At 41.8% G+C, this 25,054-nt stretch overlaps 2 protein-coding genes across 8 annotated transcripts in view; one reads left to right on the top strand and one right to left on the bottom strand.

Moving 5' to 3' along the window:
• Positions 1-3,725, top strand: part of DCBLD1 (discoidin, CUB and LCCL domain containing 1) — a 74,966-nt gene extending 71,241 nt beyond the window's left edge. For all 4 annotated transcript variants that reach the window (XM_066605975.1, XM_066605968.1, XM_066605985.1 and 1 more), the window contains exon 15: positions 1-3,725. This exon is cut by the window's left edge and continues 971 nt beyond it. The gene's annotated coding sequence lies outside the window, so the exon portion shown is untranslated.
• A 17,886-nt stretch (positions 3,726-21,611) lies between these two features.
• GOPC (golgi associated PDZ and coiled-coil motif containing) overlaps positions 21,612-25,054 on the bottom strand; it is a 28,715-nt gene continuing 25,272 nt past the window's right edge. For all 4 annotated transcript variants that reach the window (XM_066605926.1, XM_066605932.1, XM_066605939.1 and 1 more), the window contains 2 exons: positions 23,303-23,486; positions 21,612-23,220 (listed from right to left, as the gene is read on the bottom strand). In XM_066605926.1, coding sequence (XP_066462023.1) covers positions 23,102-23,220; positions 23,303-23,486 — 303 coding nt within the window. In that variant the 3' untranslated portion in view covers positions 21,612-23,101. The remainder of the gene's footprint in view (positions 23,221-23,302; positions 23,487-25,054) is intronic.

Below are 25,054 nucleotides of genomic sequence, written 5' to 3'. Positions count from 1 at the left end.
TGCACACCAAATTACGAGGGTTGACTGCATGGGGTGTCAGGTAAGTATAAAAAATACTTCCCTGGGAACCTGCACTATGAGCACCATAACTAAGTTTATTCTGCACATAGCCGGGGACAGGTTCCCTTTAATCGCTTTATACCTGGCTTCTATACAGAACTAAAGAGGTTTTCCTGACAGCTCTGGCTTTCAGTACTGGATATACAGTGGTCGGAGTGGAAACCGCTGCCCCGACTCCTGTGTAGTGGCCGGTGCTTTTAATTGCAGGCACAGCTCTTATTGAAATCGATGGGAGCTACGCTTGTAAATGCAGACTGGGGTCCCATTGATTTCAATGAGAGCTGTGCTTGTAATTACCAGTGCTGGCCACTACACAGGGTTCGGAGCAACCGCTTGCGCTCTGACCACTGTGTATCCCGGTACGGACAACCAGCGCTGCTTGGAAACCCCCTCTTAATGTCGTCCTTGATCTGCATGTGATCTGGTGCTCCAGGAATTGCTATACTTGACGGGTGCTATATCGTTCTTTGTAATAAACTGTGAATGTTTAACATATTACTCACTTTAATTTATATTGCCTGTAAAACAGGAGCTGATTGGCACAGTGTTTATCCATTGTCCCCCAAGTTACAAGATTGGTTTCAGGATGATTGTTGCAAGTGGAAACTATAACTTGAGACCATAACTATATGGAAAACCTGATAAAGCAAGTCCTTACTCATAAGAGTCAAGAATAGCTGCTAGTAGATGTAAGTCACTTATTATGTAGATGAGAGGGGCTTCTTCAGGGTCCTGAATAGTACACCGTGTACCAGGAAAATAACATGGAGCCTCCCTCACCGGGTGTCCAAAGGAGCAGTGAGGTAAAGGCAGTATTAGACAAGTAATACCATACCGTACTGTAGAGATGCTAAACTTAAACAAAAAATTCTAACGTGATAAGTTTTGATCGCTGGATGTCTGGATGCCGCGACCCACACTGATTGCTGAAACTAGTGGAAGCACTCAGCTAAGCGCTGTGCCTGCTCAGCTGTCGCTGCAAGTGATGTACGGCCTCCATAGACTTACTATGTACCCCGCTCTGAGCAGTGATGGGAACAGACGAATGGACACACAACTCAAATGAGTGCTTCTCTCCATTTGTTTTATCAATTGCTGGTGGTCTCCAGCACATGGAAACTGGCAATCAAAACTTCTGACATGTCACTATATTTTTTTTAGAATTTTTTAATTTTTTTTAAGAGTGTAGTTACACTTTCAGTAATGCGGATGCTAACCAGAGTAATGCTCAGGCCGATTGGCGGCACCTTCCAGCAAAGTGCACATACCACAGATCCGGTCACTTACAGTGAAAGTTGCTAAATCTCTGCAATAAACCAAATGTTCCCATTTTCACTGATTAGAAACGTGCTGCATCTGTGAGGGCTCACTCACAAGGGCATACGTCCCGCTTTTGTTTTCTGCACATAAAATGCGTAATACACAGCAAATGCACAAGTTAAATACCCATAGTCTATATTGGTGCATATTATGAGCCAAAATAGGCAAATGATGAAGATGGAACAGTAACTGCAGTGCCACCTACTGGAAGGCAGCATTCCTGCAAATCAATGTCAGACTATGCAAGTCTTCATAATAATGATTAGGAATTAAAAACCAAAAGCCAGAAAACCATACACATACAGATGTTTGGGGGTATATACGTAGATAGTTCTAAGTCTCCTCACTCACCTCCTAGGTGCCTCCTCACAAACCTGGTGCTCCTCTTAAGGAGAGATGATACCCTTCCCAAGACAAAATAAGGCATGCTGCATTTTGTTTGCTGCATGTAATAACGAGCGCAGGTGTGAATGGCTAAAAGGAAACAATGGGCTTTTAGCACCGCATGTTACGCATGTGAAATACACTCATGTGAATGAGCCCTCAGACTGTAGGTCTGAACAATTGGCTTGGTCTGTCACTGTAAATGCTGTGAATTCCCTATGTAACAGCTGCATATCGATACTCCAGTTTGTACATGTCTTAGGAATCTACTGTTGAAGAAGCAAAATTCTGGTTTTACATTCAAAACCTAAAATTGGTCATATATTGTAAATCAGAAGAGCAGCAGCCACATTTGATAATTCTCAACTGTCATTTCCTTTGGACATCCTAACCATGGCGACCTATTGTGATCACTTGCTGAGAAGCTAATAAAATAGTGACAAACAATATGGCTGCACTTCCTGTTGCCAGGTTGACTGTACGAGAATGGCATATCTCAAAGTAAAAGTTATAGTTATAACTATAGTTTTAAGGTGTATAATTTTACCTAAGTTTTTTTGTTTTTTTTAATTTATTTCCTCTGCCATGTGCAGTTTGAACTATAATGGTGAACAGGTTGCAAAAGGGGAAAAAAAATCTAAGGGAAGAATCCTTAATGATGCAAGTAGTTACGTTGTTGGGGTGAACTCACAAGCAGCAGATGTGTATGAGATTTTAGTTCCTTTCATCTGAATGTGGTAGAGGCTGCAGGAAGCACATGGACTCGTTGGCACATGCATTATTACTTTTTTTTTCCCCTGGCTGCTCCAAGGAGGGTGATGAATGTAAGAAGGCATTGTAGTAAAAAAGAAGTGCATGGATTTCTGTAAGCCACAATCTGATGATGGGGAATGTCACGTGTGAATAAATTCTTTCACTGGAAACGCGCTTGCAGGTTTTGAGCCAGAAGTAGATTCAGCAGGAAGCAGAACTAGAAGTCCTTTCTTTAGGCTATGTTCACATGGGAAGAATTTGCCATGGATTTTCTGTTCGTACCCTCGGCACAGAAGATCTACGTCATTTACAGTAGCAGCACAGTGGATAAGATTGTGAAAATCTTGTTCACGTCCTGCGGAAAACAGACTGCAGAAATTGACCTACGGAGCAGATTTTGGATCTGCAGCATGTCAATTATAGCACTGTATTTTCATTGTGGATTCCACCTTTTCTAAAGAGGAGGGTAAATTCTGCACCAAAATGCACATTCAATTCACATCAAAATCAACACCAAATGGTTTTTGATGCAGACTTTCCCGCTACTGTGGACATAACCTTATATGTCACTTATTTTTTTTTATTCCACCTCCAGCCTAATCCTGCACCAAAAACTACATGTGTGATTCCAGTCTAGGGCATAATTCATGTCCATCATTCATGGACTGCATGGTAGTGCCATGCCCGTAATATTTATCTATATTGCTTCAGTCCACAAGATAGTGCTGGCAGCAGTGCAGCTATTTCAGAACAAATAGTGTTCTAGAGGTTACGGTAGATGATCTGCTTTGGATGGCCCACTTCTTCTGACCCCCATACAAGTCAATAGAGTTGGCAGTGAGAAAATATTTTGCCCAATGTTGATGGGTATCTTGAGACTGTTCACGTACAAAGTAGATTTGCTAATCTTATCAAAATGGCACATGCACACTTAATATCTTCAGTAAATACGGGCTAGATGGGTTTTAACATTTATATAACAAATCCTGAAAATCAGAGTTCTGTTTTTCATTGGATTCTTTGGCTGGACCAAATGACGAGTAATCTCAGGGAAGTAATATAAAAAGCAGGGGTATATTATAGTAAATGTGATGTCACTATAGGTAGATACACATGAGCAGTCGCTGTAGTATGTAAATGGAAAGATGGCGCAATACCTCTTAGGTGGCGCTGTAGAGGCATTGTTCTATTTTCCCATTTGCTTATTTCCCAGAGGAGCATGGATGACCTTAGGAGTCTCCTCTCACCTAGAAACCATCCCCTTCCTAAAGCTGTAGTAACACTGTTTTGTGTGTGCTTGTCTTGATGGAAGTACAATGCTAGTCCTGTTCACCATGAATAAGTAAACTGTAACAAGTAAAGTATCACACGAGCAGTAGTAATGTCCACTATGAAGAAATACAAAGCTCAGGGTTGACCTTTTACTAATATGAAAAGTAGCAGGTGAATTGGTTATTCTGTATTAATAATATACCTTCTGTCTGCAGGCACTTACTTTATTTCTCATTTCTTTGTGTCTTTTATTGTTTTAGTTTTTGGAAATCCTATGTGAAGTTTAAATCTTCCCATTCCAAGTAACATATTTAATTGCTGCAAGTCCCTATATGAGATGTCACTAATACAACTGATGTCTTTCATTGTGTAAATCCATTCTCAATAAAATCATGCAATGCAGCGCCATAAATGTCTCCATCTGCTCCTCGTTTTTCTGTTTGAAGAGCCTGAATTAGGTTTAAAGCAAGTCCTATCCCACTATGAAAGGTTGGATAGATGATTGCATTCATACTATTAGTTAAAACATCTCAGAAAGATTACTAAATACGGCTTTAAACCAGTTTCACATGAGTGTTTCTGCATACGGACGTATTTCCCAATCTAACCGCAGGCTTTACTGACCCAAACTTGGCACATCATAGGGACCTACGATGATCGGAGTTTGGGTCAGTAAACCCCGTGGTCGGGCCAGGACACCACAGAAATGCATAATGCTTTCATCTGAAATCAGCCTTAATCTCAGTCGAACTGTGGGTCTAATGACTGTTGCTGCTATAATACCAAAATATTTAACAACGCTACATGGAAATTGTTACTCAAATCAGTTGCTGTAAACCAGTATTCAAGTGTGCAACTGAAGTTCTAAATTATGCATCAAAGTCCCATAATGAAAAGCTCCTCTCCAGCATATCATTAAACTGGATGACAAATCCTACATCCCTTGGTGATATAAGGGTGACAACAATCCACAACCAGTAAAACTGGAGATAGAAGTTAAGCATAAGGAGATCTTAAAACCCCATGAAGTGAAATTTACGGGATTTCCTTCAGTTTCAAACACTCTAGTGCATTGGTGCACAAGCTGCTGCCCATGATGCCATTGTGTATGCCAAAAGGCGAGCTGGGATGTTCCGCATAGGTTTGAAGGGGTGTGATTGGAGTGCATCTAGAACCAAGTTAAGGTCCCAAGGCGGAACTGGAGAATGATCGGGTGGAGCAGCATGGGCAACTCCCTGTAGGAAGATGCATACGGCCGCTTTCGACGCCACTAGACAAGGATGGACAGAGCCAATACTTGTCCTTTCAGGGGGTTGAGACCCAAGCACAGGTCTAGTGAAAAAGGCTGGTTTACAGCCAAAACATGTCTGGCACCTTGGTTGGATGTCATGTCTCCGTTTTAAAAGTATTGTTAATAAAGGTTATCCCACGTGAAGCTGACTTTTTAAAAATCATTTATTGCACGTGACTAAACTTGGGTGGAAGAAAGATCCTTACAAGAGAAAATCATCTTGAAGTGGAAGGCGCCAGAATTGACGAGTAGGTCAACTAGGTCTATGTACCATACGCTTTGTGGCCTGTTTAATCTCATTAAGAAGTTGAATGATCAAGAATGGGGGAAATATGTAGGGGAACCTACATATTTGAAGTCAATCCACTGAATTACTAGAGCGTCCACCACCCACACTTGGGGATCCTTTGACTTGTGTACAATGGTTGGAATCTTGCAATTAATTCTGGACACCATCATGTTGACTCCTGGGAGACCCCATCTGTGGCACAGGTCTTGAAAGATGTCGACTTTCTCTTTGCTTAAGAAGTCTGCTATCCAGTTGTCCATGCAGGGTATGTGGACTGCCGCGAGGTATGTTTCAACCTATGCTAGGATTTCTCCATGACTGCTGAGCTGCAGATTCCACCTTGATGATTTATGTACATGATAGCAGTCACGTTGCCTGTTTCGGCACAGACTGGGAACTCTAACAGATGTTACACAAAGTGACTGACAGAGCGACAGTAGTATGGCCCGAAGACACCTGTACTGTCCACTTTCACTGCTTTGTGTAACATCCCTCCCCATCCAAGGAGACTGGCGCATATGGTCAGCACCAACCACTGGAGTGTCAAAAATGATCGCCTTTTGTGAACTAGAGGGGATTTCAGCCACCAGTTGAGGTAGTGACAAAGCGTCAAGAGAAGTCAGATTTTCCGATACAACAAATGTCTGGATTTGTCTCCTTGAGAGAGGATTGTCCACTGGCGAGGTCGGGCATGAAATTAGCTGAATGGAATTGCCTTGGAACCAAAAAAAACTACTAACCCCAGGACACTCATGCAAAGCTGAATGGGGATTGAAGTCCAAATTTGTAAGGAGCGCATCTGTGTCTGGAGTAAAGATGTGAAATTTCCAGAAATGTTGAAACCATGAGAAAAAACTTTCCCGGAGAAAATGGAAATTTTGGAAAAATGGAAAATAAATTCATGCAGTTTGTAAAACTATTCCACACTGAAGTGCAGTGTATATAAAAGTGTTATGCAATATGCAATAAAATGGATAACCACCCCCCTTTTCCTCAAAAGCAACAAAAAAATAAATCATTAACATAAAAAAATTTAATTTAACCCCTTAGCACCAACGGCAAATACCGTATATTACGGCGTATAAGACTACCTTTTAACCCCGAAAAATCTGCTCTGCAGTCGGGGGTCGTCTTATACGCCGGGTATACAGTGTCCCAAAAAAAAAATCAATACTCACCTCCTGCAACGCTGCTGCAGGCTGTTGTTTCCTCGCGCACGCCGGCAGAGCATTGCTTTCTGCAAGTGGGGCTTGAATGCCCCACCTCCAGAAAGCTAATGCTCTGATTGGCTAACTTAGTCTTGCATTAGCCAATCACAGCCATTCATGATGTCATTGAAGCTTTTCTACCCTTTCACAGGTTAGTTTGTTTCTTGATTTGGTATGAATAAAACCAAACCTAGACCAGATTATTTCACAGGCAGCAGAAGATGCAGGAAGTGTCAGAGACTGTGTTGTGCAGAGACCTTGCCGCCATGTTGCCGGAGGGATATATTTTGCGGAATCCCAGAATGCATTCCGGACCCAAATCACTGAAGATGTTCTATATTCTGCAACATTGGAAAGTACTATTCCAACATCAAGTCCGAAAAGCGCAGTTTGTTTTGTTAGCCAGTCACATGCAGCAGCTGTATTCTCATCACTCACACCACCGCCTGTAACTCAAATCCAGTAGATTTGCAGCTGCATGTATTGGATGGCAACAAAATTCTTCCAGTTTCTTGAAAAAATAATATGAAAAATTTGATTAACAGTTGTAAGTGAAAATGCACTTAAGTTTTCAAAAACAGATGTTTTTATCATAGCCACGCAGTTAGGAATTTCTGAGAAAAGTGCTAAAAACATTGGTCTTAACCCCTTAGTGACCAAGCCTGTTTGCGCCTTAATGACCAGGCCAAATTTTGCAAATCTGACACGTGTCAATTTAGCATGGAAAAACACCAGAAAGGTTTTGCATATCCAAGCGATTCTGACATTGATTTTTCGCCACATGTTGTACTTCATTTAGGCGGAAAAAAAAGACCGATAGAATTTGTGTTTATTTATTAAAAGCGCCAAAATTGGGAAAATTTTGCAAAATCGTCATTTTTTCACCTTTCCAACTGCAATATCTCAAATATGTGCAAACATAATATAGACATTTTTGCTAAGATATATATTTCCATCCGTTTACTTTATTTTGGGTGCACATTGGAAAAACTTTCGTGTTTTTTTAACCATTTAGGAGACGTATAAATTTAACATTACTTTTCAGCATTTTGAGGAACGCTTTGTTTTCCTACACCAAGCCAAGATCGGAAAGGCTCATAGGAGTCAAAATGATAGATACCCCCACAAATGACCCCATTTTAAAAACTACACCCCTTAACGTATTCAGTGAGGGGTGTCATGAGTGTTTTAACCCTACAGTTTTTTTTAGGAGTCAATGCAATTTAGAAGAGAAAAACTAAAATTTCATATTTTTGCAAATATGTCATTTTAAAGACAGGAATTTTTTCTATAGTACACATGAAAATGAGGATTTGCACCCCAGAATGGATAAGCCTGTTTGTCCCGTGCTCAGAAACATACCCATTGTGGCCCTACTATTACGTCTGTATGCACAATGGGGCCCAAAATGAAAGGAGCAACCGGTGGCTTTCGGAACAGAAATTTTGCTTGAAGGAGATTTAGGCCCTATTGCACACTTGTAGAGCCATTGAGTGACCAAAACGATGGAGAACCCCCACAAGTGACCCCATTTTGAAAAGTAGACCCCTTAACGAATTTATCTAGGGGTACGATGACTTTTTTGACTTCACAGTTTTTAAATGAATCTAAACCAAGCCGAAGGAAAAAAATAACGGTTTTCATTTGTTTTGGGTAATTCTGTCATTTCAAAAGCAGTTTTTTTTGTACAACACATATATAAATGAAGACTTGCACCCCAAAATGGGTACACCTGTTTGTCCTGTGCTCAGAAACATACCCATTGTGGTCCTAGTATTACGTCTGTATGCACAATGTGGCCCAAAATGAAAGGAGCAATCGGCTTTCGGAACAGAAATTTTGCTGGAAGGAGATTTAGTCCCCATTCCCCACTTGTAGAGCCATTGAGTGACCAAAACGATAGAGAACGCCCACAAGTGACCCCATTTTGAAAAGTAGACCCCTTAACGAATTTATCTAGGGGTACGATGACTTTTTTGACTTCACAGTTTTTGAATGAATCTAAGCAAAGCAGAAGGAAAACATTACGATTTTCATTTTTTGGCAATTTTGTCAATTTAAAAACTGTTTTTTTTTGTACAGTGTACATAGGAATGAAGACTTTCACCCCAAAATGGATACCCCTGTTTGTCCCGTGTTCAGAAACATATCCATTGTGGCCCTAATCTACTTACAGGACACATGGCTAGGCCCATAATGGAGGGAATGCCCGCTGATTTCAGGGCAGAACTGAATAAATTCCAGGCCCCATTGCCCACTTATATGGAAAAAAAATTGACTTCCTAAAAATAATCCCCCCCCCCCCCCGCGCGCGCCCCATTTTTTGGCACTCCTTAAATATTAGATAAAGGTAATAATATAAACTGCATTTTATGTCCGAAGACAGGGGTATTTACGGAGGCTGGTTGGGTTGGGCACATGGGGCAAGAAAACTGTGTATCCCCCCTCCTCTCATGCTTTTTGGGGGGTATTTCGTAACCTCAGCGGCAGGGATGGGGTGTAAAAAGTGGCCCTCTGTGAGGCTTTGTAATCTTGCTGCGGTGCAGCGGTCTCACACAGAAGGCGCTCAACAAGCTGCTCCTGGAACTGCAGGAAGGCGAGCGTTCCCGGGGCTTCTTGTAAATTACGGATTACAGGTAGCTGTCTGAATAACGCCGGGCTCACACGGCCGTAGGTGGAATCCGGCTTGCGGGATTCCAGCTGTGAGCCCGGCTGTGCGGCTGTAACCCTGCGTACGGCCGCGTAATGTACTGCGCATAACTGTCTACTCACACAGGCGGTCATGCGCAGTACACCGTTGTTTGTTTTTCTTTCCCGCCCCGTCGCTTAGAGATCACCCGGGTACCCGCAGCCCGTTCACAATGTGTTTGCACATGGGCTGCAGGTATATCCGCGGTCATAGATCACAATGGGCTCTAGGTCGCGGATATCCACGGTAAAATATAGCATGCCGTGTTCTGTTTCTGCGAGTGGATTACGTAATTCCGACCCACTAATTGGGGGGAATTGTGTAATCCAATGCATGCGATTGATCCGTGGATTACCGCTGATCAAGCGCATGCAGAACCTGTAATTCCTCTCCGGTCATGCATGACCGGCCTAATGTTAGATCGCTACTTTATCACGTGACCGGGGACCGCTCAACGAGGCTGCCGGTCACTGCTCCAAGCATTCAGCGCCCGTTGGTCGCTGGGAGCAAGGAGATTTAAAATTTCCTGGGCTCCCCGGCTCCTGCGAATGTGTCCGGCATTTCACCGGCGGGCGCATGCGCAGCAGCCGGAAGGGTCCATGGAGGATAATCGCATCTGGATTCAAATGCGGAAGCCTCCGAGAAGATGATTCATCTCCTCTTACCGATCGCATCGGTGAGGGGAGATGAAACTTCCACTTTTTAAAGAACTTTTACGTGATCGCCATTATGCATTGGATAACGGCGATAACCGCATACCACAGCTCCCCGTGACATCTCCAGGCTCTTGGCTACCTTTGGTAGCCAGGAGCAGGGAGATTTTGAATTTCTTGGGCAACATTTCACTTTTGCGCATGCATCCGCCATCATGCTAACGGGCACATGCGCAGAAGCTGGGGTGAGGTCCACAGATGAACATCCCATCAGGGAACAAATCCGGGGACCTTGGGTACGTAATTTTATCCCCCCTTATGGATCGTATGAAACTTTAACTTTATAAACTTTTAACTTTTTTTTTCTTTTATTTTACTTTTTAACTTTATATGATCCCCGTTATCTGATGGATAACGGTGATCATATGACTGGAAACCGCATACAGCGGTCCCCAGTCATATCTCCCTGCACTCGGCAATCTGTGACAGCCGGGTGCAGGGAGATTTTGAATTTGCCGGGCTCGCCGGCCTTCTACACATGCGCGCCACATCGGCACATTGCAGAAGCCAGCGGGGGGGGGGTCCGGAGACCGGCCGGAGGACATGGAGGAAGCTGGGTGAGTATTTTCACCTTCCCTCATGGATCCGATCCATGAGGGGAGGTGAAGCTTTTCCTTTTTTACACTTTTCTTTACTTTTCCGCGATCGCCGTTATCCACTGTATAACGGCAATCGCGGTCCCCGCTGACATCTCCTGCCTCCCGGCTACCTACAGGAGCCGGGAGCCAGGAGATTTTAAATTTCCAGCACCGCTGGGCCTTCTGCGCATGCGGCTGACGTAATGCCGCCTGGCGAGCATGCGCAGAAGGACGGCTACGGGACCCGGAGCATCGGGAGAGCGGGGAACAGCGTGCCGGACCCGGGTGAGTAATTTCAGCTGCCCCGATGGATCCGATCCATGAGGGCAGCTGAATATGTAACTTTTTTTCAACTTTTATTTACTACTTTGCAATCGGCGCTATCCATTGGATAGTGCCGATCGCAATGCCCGGGGGGGGGGGGGGGTCCATACAGCCCGGGATGACAGCTCCATGCTGTCAGCTACCTGCGGACACCGACAGCATGGAGCTGTTACGTCCACAGCCCGAGGGGCTTTATTCTCTGCAGGACACATGTATTTACGTCCTCAGAGAATAAAGCCCACTTCGGGAGGGCGTAAAAACACTATGGGCTGGTCGTTAAGGGGTTAAAATCTGTAGTGAGTTCTGCAGCTGAACCCAAGACATGTCCTCATCAAGCACTGTGTTCCTTAAATTTCTGGGAATTTTAAGGTCCTCAATTATTACTGTTTGAAGAGTTTCTTTTGTTTTTAAGTAAACTTTCAAAAGGTAAAGGGTGTATATTTCAGAACAACCCCCACAAATGACCCTATTTTATCGTTTTGGCATCTTCGTGGCTTTACAAGTAAGCAATGGGGCCTGAAATTTATTCAGTTGTGCCCTGAATGCTAAAGAGTGTTCCCTCCATTGCAGGCCTAGCCATGTGTCCAGTAAGCAGATAGGAGCTACGGTACAATGGGTATGCTTCTGAACAAAAAAAAGGGGTATCCATTTTGGGGTGAAAGTCTTCATTCATATAGGTGCTGTACAAACAAAAACTGTTTTTAAAATGACAAAATTGCCAAAAAAAAATGAAAATCGCAAATTTTTCCTCCGCCTTTACTTAGATTCATTAAAAAACTGTGGGGTCAAAATACATAGCATACCCTTAGATGAATTTGTTAAGGGGTCTAATTTTCAAACTGGGGTAATTAGTGGGGGTACTCTGTCGTTTTGGCCGCTCAAGGGCTCTACAGGTGTGTTATGGGGCCTAAAACACCTTCAAGCAAAATGTCTGTACTGAAAGCCACCGGCTGCTCCTTTCGGTTTGGGCCCCGTTGTGCATACAGATATAACATTAGGGTATGTTTAAGGAGAAACAGGGGTATCCATTTTGGGGTGCAAATCCTCATTTTCATGTGCACTATAGAAAAAAACTGTCTTTTAAAATGACACATTTGCAAAAATATGACATTTTATTTTTTTTCCTCTAAATTGCATTAACTCCTGAAAAAAAAACCGTAGGGACAAAATACTCCTGACCCTCCTCAGTGAATAGATTAAAATGTGTATTTTTTTTAAACGGGCTCATTTGTGGGGATATCCATCATTCTGACACCTATGAGCCTTTACAATCTTGGCTTGGTGTAGGAAAACAGTTTTTCCAACATGCTTTCAGAATAAAGTAAACGGATGGAAATATAAATCAAAAATTTGTACAGTGTGTTTGCACATATTTAACATATTGCAGTTGAAAATGTGAGAATTTTGTCAATATGTTCCCATTTATGGCGCTTTTAATAAATCTACACAAATTCTATCAGTCTCTTTTTACCACCTAAATGAAGTACAATATGTGGGGGGGAAAAAACATCTTAATCACTTGGATATGCAAAACCTTTATGGAGCTATACTATGTTAAAGTGACACGTCAGATTTCCAAACTTTGGCCTAGTCATTAAGGCGCAAACGGGCTTGGTCACTAAGGGGTTAAAAGCTTCCTGCCAATATGCATTTTCAGTTATTGACAATGCTGATCCAGAAGCATATATTACTCTTCCAAGGGCATAATCAATTTTCTCCTGACTTTCAGGTGTCATTTTGTCTATAAATGAAGGTATTGTGTATTTTGTGAGGCATTGGTTTGCCCCACTTCTTTACTTGAAGCTGCTGCTGGTGAAGAAACACTTTGTAATGATCCAGAAGCAGCAGAAATAGTGTTTCTGGAATTAGAACTCTGGAAGGAAAAGCTGCTTGCACATTCTTTCTGCTCCACCTCATTTAATTCCACATATATTTTTTCATGTTTTTATGGCACCTCTGGCATGCAAGAATATGTTTTGTCATCCTTGTAGCATTTGGAAATGAATATTTCTTTCCACAATATTCACAAATTGCAGCTTTGCTCTCAGCACAAATTGCACTGCATTGAGATGTACAGTGTTACTTGAGTTCTATTCCAGGTTTTGCTTGTCTTCAGCTGAGAGAACATGCAATAATTTAAGACTTTTCGTAAAGTCTCAAACTTTCATTAAGGCTTTCATGTCATATAGTTTGAATGCTGTCATAGATATATTATTTATCATTGGATAGGGACACAGTCTACACACTTTTTTGTTTCTTCGATTTTTTTTCCAGAAAAAATGGCTTTGGAAAAAAAAGGGGGAAAAAAACTTTTTTCCCAAGCCTTCCCAACTCTAGTCTAGAGTAATTAAAGTTTCAGCGATACTGAAACTTCAGAACACTGGAACTTATCACATCGAAGACCAGGCCCAGAAATTTCAGACACTGAGAAGGGGGAGCCATAAATCTGTAGTGTTATGACAGAAGTGTGAAACGCTGAAAATGTTGATGCACTCTGCAGCTGGGCACATGGAGGTATGCGTCCTGGATGTCAATGGACGCCAGGAATTCGCCGTGTTCCATGGATGTGATGACCGACTTTAGGGACTCCTTGCAGAAATGCCAGACTTTGACATATTGATTCAGTTTCTTTATGCCTAGAATGGGATGGATCAACCCATCCTTCTTGGGAACAATGAAAATGTTTAAATAAGAAACCATAGAATGTTCCCCGAGTGAAACCGGGACGATTACAGTCTGGGCGAGTAGCTAGCATATCGCTTGATCCAAATAGTTGATCCATAAAGGAGACATCAGAAACGTGGAGGGGTGTTTGACCCCCACCATGAGTGACTGGGGTGCGGGTTCCCATTCATGTGAAGGACATCGTGGAAAAGGGCTTGGGAGCCTGAAGGAAGGTTTCTTCATATGATCCAGAGTGGTGTTCTTGGTAGCTGCGTTGGGATGGGAGCTCTCATATAGGCTTTGTGGGCATTCCATACTAAAAAGACAAAGGGTACTAGCGGGGAGTTAATGGTAAAGAACATTTCTAGTTTGGTTTTCAGATTGAATTTGTATTCTGGGTACAAGAGAATATATTCATTAAGTCTCCAAGTGAAGAAAGGAGAATAGCGTGACCTTTTGTGTAGTGATAAAGAAACAGGGGCATGATCTTGCTAAGTAATAGTTACGATCTCAGTCCATATGACCCTCTCCCAATCCTCGGGAATCTAAGTAAAACAAATCAATTCTTGAATAAGAAGAATGAGGTGAAGACAGGAAGATATAGTTGATAACATCTGATGATGGATGTCTGGCGATTTGCAAATTATGGCTTCTTTGTCCCTGAAGAAGTGTATTCTGCATATACCATAAAATTGATAAATGGAAAGAGGAAGAGCTTTCATGTTAAAAATTAAAGTTCAGTTTGAAGTAGGTAAAAAGTTAATACATTGGTGTTATGAAATAATGCTGAATTCATTATAAGAAAAAAAAACTATCATGAACTAATCCCAATGTTAAACTGAGGGTAAGAAGAATGATGTCAGTTAAAGTGACCCTTTAGTTTCAGGACAAACTTCTTGCCCCAAAAATTGAAAGTGGTAGGTTACCTACAGTTGTTCTTCTCCGACAGGTACCAGAAGCAGATTTCAGCTATCTAAGATGGCCAATGCAATCTTCAGACTACTCAATCCCAACAGTGCATTACTACTGTTAGACTACCCGTGCACTATACTGGCTCTGAGATTGGCCATGTCATCAGCAATGGCCAATCAGAGATCAATGCACAGTCTGCATTAGGCAATTAGAAAATTGTTGCAACCCTCTTGGACGCCCCCAAAAAAGTGTACAATACCAGCAGATAAGAGGGCAGAGAAGAACGACTGCATATAATATTCTCCCCAGTTTCTCTTGTCCTTGGATAGAGTTTTGTCCAGAAACTGGAAGGTAGCTTTAAATATTACATAACAACTGTACATGGTAGTAATGTGTTGCCTACTATTCCTCTACCTCTAGATGTCTCACTGTGCAGAAACATAAACAGTATGGGCTTCTTTACACTGCAGTTAGCCACGTATGTTTCTGTGTTCCAACGGAGTCTGAAAGAGGAGCAGAGAACTGGAAATAAAACCATAATTAAAATCTTCCTGTTTTATTCCCCATTGATTGCAATGGCTTTTTAAAAAAAAATTCTGTTTCTTTCCGTTTTTCCAAATGGAACAACTAGCACAGCTGTCTGGGCAGTCACTGCGTTGTCCACCGTGGGTCAAGGAATGTTAAATGCCCGCACAACTTCAGAAATGGAATGTTTCATCCGTCTTGCACCCACTGTAATGCCCTTTTTGAGCACCGATAATTCACGGCAACTTGCCCTGAGCATACTGGAAAGTGTATAACCTCACTCACAAGATAACTTATAGAAGTGTGGCTGTTGCTAAGCAGTCACCTGATGTAATGTCACTTCAATGTCAATTTATACATGGCTAACCCATAGCTTTCAGCACAGCCGTGTACATATACACAGCTCTTCTGTAGCCACAGTTTCTAAACACAATGTTTTCTTCATTTTAATAAGTAATACCCACAGTAGTGGTTAGTTTCCTTCTTGCTGCATAGCCTGACTCCACCCACTGATCACATGATAATGACATCATTGGCACCACTTTGGTGTGCATATGAGATCACTTATGTGTTGATTGGGAGGTAGAATGAACAAAAGGTAGACTAGACTTACCAGTAATCCTTTTTTGGGAAGTCTCCATGACAGCACCAGCTGAGATTATCTTCCACTGATAGGGAAGGAAGCACATCGACAACTTTCAACCTCCCCCCTTCCCCCACCTTCCTTAGTATTTATAACAAAACCCTGTTAGGAGGTAGGAACTATACAGCTAAACCTAACATCTTCTCTTTTAACTGGAGAAAAAAATGGAAATAAACAAGAAAAACCTTACGGGGAGGGGAGAGGGGGGGGGGGGGGGGGAATATACGGGTGCTGTAGTGGAGACTTCCCCAAAAAAGGAATACGGGTACGTCTAGTCTACCTTTTCACATCATCTCCATGACAGCACAGCTGAGAAATCTATATATATAAAATTGAATGTATGTCTGTGTGCGTGTCTGTTTGTCCTTTAAGCGCTACTACACCATTCATCCGATCGCCATGAAACTTTGGGAAGTTGTTGAGTACACTCCTGGGAAGATTATAGGCATAGTACAAATATTCTATGATAAATGGCGCGTACGCAAACATCATCAACAGTTACGACCCCCCACGTAGATCGTTCGATTTCCATCATTGCCACTAATTCTCTCACTTCCCGATGTCGTAGAAACATGAAATTTGGCACGAGCATTGACTATGTCATAAATAGGAAAAGGTAATGGGTCCCAACTCGATTATTCAATTCTATGTGCAAAAGAATTAGCGTCCAAATTTTACGTACGGAATCTAATTTTCTCGCTTCCCAATGTCATAGAAACTTGAAATTTGGCACGAGCATTGATTATGTCATAAATAGGAAAAGTTAATGGGTCCCAAATCGATTATTCAATTCTAAGCACCAAAGAATTAGCGTCCAAATTTTACGTACGGAATCTAATTTTCTCGCTTCCCAATGTCATAGAAACTTGAAATTTGGCAGGAGCATTGATTATGTCATAAATAGGAAAGGTTAATGGGTCCCAACTCGATTATTTAATTCTAAGCGCAAAAGAATTGGTGTCCAAATTTTACATACGGAATCTAATTTTCTCGCTTCCTAATGTCATAGAAAATTGAAATTTGGCACGAGCATTGATTATGTCATAAATAGGAAAAGTTAATGGGTCCCAACTCGATTATTCAATCCTAAGCGCAAAAGAATTAGCGTCCAAATTTTATGTACGGAATCTAGCGTCCACATTTTACGTACGGAATCGAATTCTCTCGCTTCCCAATGTAATAGAAACTTGAAATTTGGCAGGAGCATTGATTATGTCATAAATAGGAAAAGTTAATAGGTCCCAACTCGATTATTCAATTCTATGCGCAACAGCGTGCGGAATGTAATTTTCTCCCTTTCCAATGTCATAGAAACGGGAAATTTGGCACGAGCATTGATTATGTCATAAATAGGAAAAGTTAATGGATCCCAACTCGATTATTCAATCCTAAGCGCAAAATTTGGCACGAGCATTGATTATGTCATAAATAGGATATTGAGAATGCTGAGGTAAAATAAAAGCTGTGCTGTGATTGGTTGCTATATATTATACCACTGAGGTAAAATGAATGCTGCGCTGTGTTTGGTTGCTATTTTTTATATTGCTGAGGCAGAATAAAAGTTGCGCTGCAAATTTTACGTATGGAATCTAACTCTCTCACTTCCTGATGTCATCTATATATATAAAAATGAATGTATGCATGTCTGTCTGTCTGTCCTTTATGCATTACTACACCATTCATCCAATCACCATGAAACATTGGGAAGATTACTGGCATAGTACAACTATCCATCGTCGACAGTTATGCCCCCCCCAGACAAAGAACATTTGATTTCCATCTCAAGCACAAAAACAAAAGGCATTACGAGCAACGGGATGAGTGTTCAACTACAAAATGATGCATCCGCCGAACGTTTCGCAAGACAATTGCTGCATATTGAGAATGCTAAGGTAAAATAAAAGCTGTGCTGCGATTGGTTGCTATATATTATACCGCTGAGGTACAATGAATGCTGCGCTGTGATTGGTTGCTATTTTTTATATTGCTGAGGCAGAATAAAAGTTGCGCTGCAAATTTTACATATGGAATCTAACTCTCTCACTTCCTGATGTCATCTATATATATAAAAATGAATGTATGCATGTCTGTCTGTCCTTTATGCATTACTACACCATTCATCCAATCACCATGAAACATTGGGAAGATTACTGGCATAGTACAACTATCCATCGTCGACAGTTATGCCCCCCCAGACAAAGAACATTTGATTTCCATCTCAAGCACAAAAACAAAAGGCATTACGAGCAGCGGGATGAGTGTTCAACTACAAAATGATGCATCCGCCGAACGTTTCGCAAGACAATTGCTGCATATTGAGAATGCTGAGGTAAAATGAAAGCTGTGCTGTGATTGGTTGCTATTTCTTATACTGCTGAGGCAACATGAAAGCTGTGCTGTGATTGTTTGTTATTTCTCTTACTGCTGAGGTAACATGAAAGCTGCACTGTGATTGGTTGTTATATTTTATACTGCTGAGGTAACGTGAAAGCTGCGCTGTGATTGGGTGTTATATATTATAAAGCTGAGGTAACATGTAAGCTGCGCTGCAATTGATTGTTATATATTATACCACTGAGGTAACATAAAAAAACTGCGCTGTGATTGGTTGTTATCTAGATATATAAAACGAATGTCTGTCTGTCTGTCTTCGCAGCAACGCGCGACGGGTAAGCTAGTACCAAATAAAATAAACATTTTCAGCCGGACTACCACAGAAAGGACCTTGCAGCCAAAAGCTTAGTCCTCATTTGCCCGAACATCCAACCTATAATGTTTAACAAATGTATGTGGGGTTTTTTTTCCACCACACTGCAGCCCTGCATATTTGTTCCAGGGAAGCGGAGGCATGTTCTGCCCACAAAGCTGACATTGATCTCATGGAAGGCGCCTTAAGATCTTTTGGGACTGGTCCATCTCGTATTTTATAGGCCTCAGAGATGGCCGACCGGATCCATCTACCTATTGAACTCTTTGCTGCTTTTTTGCCCCTATTATTTCCCTTAAACTGCAAATATAAACTTTTTTTCCTCCTCCATTGATTTGGAGAGGAAATATACTTCAACGCTGCCCTTCCAATGTCAAGGCAATGCTACTCCTGTTCCTTATTGTTTCCGGGTCTATTACAAAACGAGAGAATAATTATTTCCTGATATTCGTGAAAAAGAGACACTAGTTTGGGAAAGAATGAGGGACTCTAATGTGAACACTATTTTTTCCCCGTGTCTCTGAAAAACAGAAACCGAATTGATAGCGCCTGTAACTCCCAAACTCTCCAGGCTGTCGTGATGGCTACCGAAAATGCGTGTTCCAAGTTAGCAACCTGATAGGAATGTTGACTATCGGTTCGAACGGAGGACCAGCTAGAACAGAGAGAACCAGATTCAGGTCCCAAGGAGGAACAAACCTAAGGACTCTGGGCCTTAGACGCTCAGCTGCTCTCAAAAACCTCGCGACCCAGCTAACATCTGCTAGCTTGGTGTCAAGGAACACACTCCGTGATGAAACCTGAACCCTAAGTGTGCTGGGCGCAAGTCCTAACTCTAGCTCATCCTGTAGAAAATCCAATATTACACTTACACCTGGGGAAGTAGTCTCCACATGTCTAGCCTCACACCAAGAAGAGAATTTCAGAAAACACTTTATTAGTAGTTTGCTTCCTACTGGATAATAGGGTTTTCCCGTAAAGAAGTAGATAACCTGTGTCTAGAAGGAGGGATTTTTCAATAACCACTGTCCGACATTGAGCCACAAAGTACGTTGCAGTGTGTGTATTACCACGATAGACTCAGTAATCCCGCGCAAGCGCAATGGGTTTGCATTATTGGACTATAGCGTATGCCGCAGCTGCTCCCTACATCATGCTTGGCACAGGGATTCTATGATTGTTCCTTGTTACAGGTGAGCCTCTGTCATTTTAATTATGTGCTGGGTGTGGGTTGCATGTGATTGGTGTATGTTTTCTATAAAGTCTATGATGTTTTGTAGTGGTGGTCAGCTTGAAAAAGACTCCGTAGGAGTTGAAACGTTGCTGCCCCATTTTTATGGATTAAATAAAAACAACAGCGAAAACCTGTGGTGCTGCTCCATTTCTATACAATCGCTTCTAAATCTTCTTCAGAGAATCTAGTACGTTCCTCTGAGTCTAATTCTAAGTCCTCACTCTGGGGTCTCCTAATTTCCTGGGTCTTGGGAGTAGAGGGAGGAGCCGAACTATGGGTTGCTATTGCCGAACAGACCTCATCCCTCACCAGCATTTTTATATCATCCATAAAGCCCGCCAACTCATCTTTTACCAAGTTGGCAATACAGATCTTACATAATATCTTTGTGCATTCCTGCGGTAAACGTCTCCTGCAGGAAACACATTTCTTAGGTTTGGACTTAGGCCTCATGTCCACAGGGAAAATCAGATCCGCTGCGGATTTGGGCTGCAGATGCACTGTAATTGTCTTTTTTTTTTGATGCGGGAGATCAATTGAGCTATGCTTCCTGTCCTATCAGGGGAAGATAATCTCAGCTGGTACGGTCGTGGAGACGATAGGGAAAAAAACATTTTGCTCCCTCACCCCTTGATATTTTAATTGTATAGATTGTTAGCGATGCAGTTATACACTATTTTAAAAATCTTGAACATGCGATACTATCAATGCTTAAAATAACACACTGACAGGCCTGGAGACCATGACAACCCATTTGCTCTTCACGATTGCTTTGCAGGAAGCAAATAACATGACAGAGTGAGTTCCCGCCCTCTGTTAACCACTTATATACCATGGTCAGCATTGACCACAGCATCTAAGGGGTTAAACAACCAGGATCAGAGTTCTCCTCTGTGCTTCCTTATTGCTGCCAGCTTCGCTGCCGACAGCACAGGCTCAGCTCTTGAGTGTGCTGTAAATTTACAGCATGTTTGCTTAAATATACATCATGGGGGTGGAAAGACATTCCGAAACAAGATTTGGAGCAAGGTATTTATACAGGTTACTATCACTTATTACTGATTGTGGTGTTCTAACCCACTCTTGATAAAAAAGGGTGTGTGTCTCCAATATGTTACATGATGGGTCTACGCTTCAATACAGAATAGCCTCTGTATAACCTTATAAACTTCTCCATGCAGCAATATACAGGATGGCATCCCACTTCAAGCTACTAAAAGGCAAGTAGTGACATTTCTGATTAACGGATAACGCTTCAATGTCTCGGTCCAAAGCCTGTACGAATAGTATATCTGGGAAAGTGAGCTAAGAGTGTTTGCATAACTCCCATGTAATGGAATACTATAGCACTGTTTCCATAACCCCCATTCACTTTAATGGGAGTTATGGAAACTATCTGCAGGTTTCTCATCTCAACCAGGAAGTCCCGAGATGGAACAACCCCTTTAAAAGGGAATTCCCATTTTATAAAATGACGGCATATCACTAGGCTATGCCACCAATCCTAAGAATAAAGGGACAGTATCACTACACCAGCACTGTGTCCCCACCCCCGAGGTACTCTGGTTCACCTGATGTGCAGAGACCTGCAGTAGGGCCCCCCTCAAGTGAAAAGAGTCCTACTGCAGTCACCTGCACAGCTGGGAGCACCACTGTGCAGGAAAAATTTGGAAGTGGGTTCAGCATTAAACTAGGATTGTATCCCCCTTTATTCACAAAATTGGTGGGAGTTCCACAGGTTGAACTACCCCAAAAGATAAAATAATGGGATATCCTAACGATATGCTATCACTTGAGATGGGAATACCCCCCCCCCCCCCCCTTTCCTGCCTTATGCGAGTAATGCGCAAGTAACATCATATGCAATAAATAATGGCCTCCATTAACCACAACTGACAGTATGAAAAAGCAGTTCACTACAGAAAAATAAAAAAATTGAATATGACCTAGTCTGTATATATTGCAGTGTGAGCAGAGCCAAAATTATGTATTTCTATAAGAGGAGAGGAATTATTTAAAAAAAAAACAAAAAAAAACACACAACATAGATTTAGTGCATTTATTTCATTTGGTGGAACCTATAATCACTGAAGTCCCAAAAGAGAAGACAGTACAAAACATACTGCCATGACATGGATATGTATCAGGATGACATCCACTTGCACCACTTTGGCGTGCAGAACAAGTTGTATACAATGCACATGTATGTCCACCGCTGCCAGGATAAGAGGACATACACCCTGGGAACTTTCCTACTACTGCTGTTATTTATTAAAGCAAATGTGTCTGGAAGAAAATGATAATGACTATATTGATAAATTCAGTATATGGTCATATGAGTACTGTATTGGCTGTGAATGGAGATACACAGATATGTCAAGATAATAGCAATCAAAAACTGGGAACCTAAAAAAATATACAGTATAAAAAGCCTTAAACATATACATAACCTAGAATAAGTGACACCAAAAAGATCAGGTCACAAACAGGAGCACCTAACTTTTATAAATAGCAATTGAACTACTATATACACTTCCCAAGGCTCTCTCGTAGTGCCTTACGTGCAGCTGGAAAAAATAGGGACAACATGGGGAGGGCTGGAGAGAACGGTTTCATACAGGAATAGCTGATGAATCCCTGTTTATCTCCACTGCTTCAGTGTTGGACCAAGTTCACACAATGCGTTTTAGGCCCAGTTTTTTGGGGAATGGATTCCAAAGAGGGTAAAAGGTGAGGGTGGGGGGACTAGGATTGGTCTTACTCCCATCTCCCCTGAATCTACATGAAATCCATGTATGATGCATGATTCTGGACTTGTGTATGTTCTGGTTTACTGCATAAATCTTAATCCTATTTGTTCCAAGCTAAAATAGTCAATTTATAATATTTGGCAAGTGAAGATGAGAAATCCAAACACTGCAGCTAACCCTTCTCACCTACAAGAGGAGCATGGTTCTCAGAGGGAACAAGGTAATGAGTACCCTGTATAGTCCTAGTTCACCTATAAACTGGATAAATAAAAAATACATAAACGGACGGGTTAATAATCTTATTAGAAAATATTTAAATACAAAACATGACTGCAGAAGGCAGGATATTGTTTACTGCATGACAAAGAACAAGCTCGCCCTTGTATGATTGTGCTGGCCTAGCTTGGCACTTGGATGTCTACTCAAACCAACATTTAGGATAAAATGATGCCCTTCTTCCACTTTCTCTATCCATTTTAGATCAGTCCAGTTTCACCAATGACAAACATGTAAAGCAATTACAAAAATGGTCTTTTCAGGTTACAATTGAAAGACATGCTTTGGTGCTTACAAAAAGGAAGTAGAAAATAAAAGAAAGAAACATGCAATGTCAACGGCTATGACTGCTAGTGGATAAATGATACGTTTTTTTGCACATGTAGAATTGCTCAGACAAACCCTGAGGAAACCGCATTGGAGGCAGAGATATTCAGCCTCCCTCAAGACTATAGCGTCTCATCCACTAGAGCGAGTATTGGTCTCTTCCTCTACATAGGAGGCTGCTCCTATGACAGGGATTCGGAAGAGTACGCCAACTTGGAAGCCGTGTCCCCCACAAGAGATTCACTTGTCGACTCCAGGTCTCCATTTTCATGTACTTCAATGTGATGCTTTTGGTCAAATACTAGAAGAGAAATGAGAAATAACCGTAAGATAAACTCATTCATTTATTCCTTGAGTGTACCCCCCTGGGCAATCAGACTTGCCTTGTAATGGTTTAGCATCACCACCTCCATCTTTACTGGCTGCCCTAGGGCAAGTTCCACCTTCCTCCAACTCATCAAGATACAAGCGATAGCGATGTCCAGTCTCATCCTCATACTCTACATTCTCATCATCTGAATCTATCTCTGGAGCGACATAAACTACTTCAAACTCGATTTCTCCTCTCTGGAAGACAAAAAAGAAGCAGAATGGTGATTTAAAGCAGTGCGGCTCATGCAAGTGTAAACTACCAGCACAGTGGGGGAAAAAATAAGTAAAAGTGAACCGTTTTTGCAGCCCATTCAGCCTGCATGATAATATTCTGTAATATTTAGGGTGCATTCACACGAGCTAGTGCAAATCGCACTAGCATGAAAATCGTATCTACGTGGTAAATAATAGGAAGGTTTTCTGTATAATTACAGAAAGATGAGACATGCTGCAATTCATTGGTGTGAGAAAAATTGTAGGGGTAAATAGGCCCATTGCAAATAATGGCTTCTCTCTGTGTGAGTTTTATGTGTCTCAACACACACAACTCACAAGATAAAAATCGCCTGTGTAAATGCAACCTTATTAGGTATACCTAAAAAGTGTCAAAATATATATTAAAATATTTTTGTGTGCATTTCCTCTGGTGTTAAAGTCAGATATTAATATGAAGAGTCTGACAGGGCTGTGACTACTATGGAGAAAGTGGAGGATATGCTCTAGTGCAGGGGTCCCCAACTCCAGTCCTCAGGGACCGCCAACAGGTCATGTTTTCAGGATATCCTATAGTAAGTACACCTGCGGCAATGTCTGAGGCACTGACAATAATTACATCACCTGTGTAACACTGAGGAAATCCTGAAAACATGACCTGTTGGGGTCCATGAGGACTGAAGTTGGGGAACACTGCTCTAGTGAATAGGAGGTGGACAAGAGAGAGTGGGTACGCAGTCTTTACACCGCTGTGATTACCATTATTTTGACTACTGGGGGGAGAAAAGGCAGAGCCCAAAGTGATGTATAAAGCCCAGCATGTACACCCGCAGTTGCAGGGCATTTACTAAAGATTTAATTGCGGGTTGGGTAGACCTCATTGTTGGCTCTTAAAATCAGACAGGTTTGTTTAGGCCTGAATAAGACAGTTAAAGCCCCTTTACACACCACGATTAATTGCCCAAAATTCATCCAAACGGCTGAAAATGAGCAATAATCGTTACATGTAAACGCAGGCATTGTGCACGTTTTGTCTGAACAATGGATTTTAGCTCACTTAAAATCCATCGTTCAGCCGCTGAAAGACTGAGCAGATACGTTCCATTTGAATGTATTTCGCTCATTTTTCAAAACATTGCAGGCTGTTCTCCCCGCGGCATGTTTACATTAGTAGGGTGAGAACAATGGTATCTGCTGACAGCTGTTTGCATAGCTGGGCGTGTGTTTTAACACACACTAGGCTTTGCAAACAGCTATTGTAGGTCTTTTTACATGCAAATCTAGATGTTAAAGTGTTAATGGGCATTAACACTTTATGCAAATAGATTGCTACATCTTTCAGTTGTTTGAAAGATTATCTTTGCATGTAAATGGGCCTTTAGTATTTTAAATAGGACTACACAAGAGTAAGACAGGGCATTTTAATAGAAAAGGTAGCATGCAGTCTTATAAGCAAACCAACTGCCATCCATTGGGTGCCAGTCCAGCCTACACAGAAGGTGCATAGCTGCCGCATGTGCATTTTGCAACTCACAAAAGCCAAATGCATT

The sequence above is a fragment of the Eleutherodactylus coqui genome, chromosome 1 (assembly GCF_035609145.1).
Source record: "Eleutherodactylus coqui strain aEleCoq1 chromosome 1, aEleCoq1.hap1, whole genome shotgun sequence".
Taxonomy (NCBI): domain Eukaryota; kingdom Metazoa; phylum Chordata; class Amphibia; order Anura; family Eleutherodactylidae; genus Eleutherodactylus; species Eleutherodactylus coqui.
This window is presented reverse-complemented; position numbering and strand designations above follow the sequence as displayed.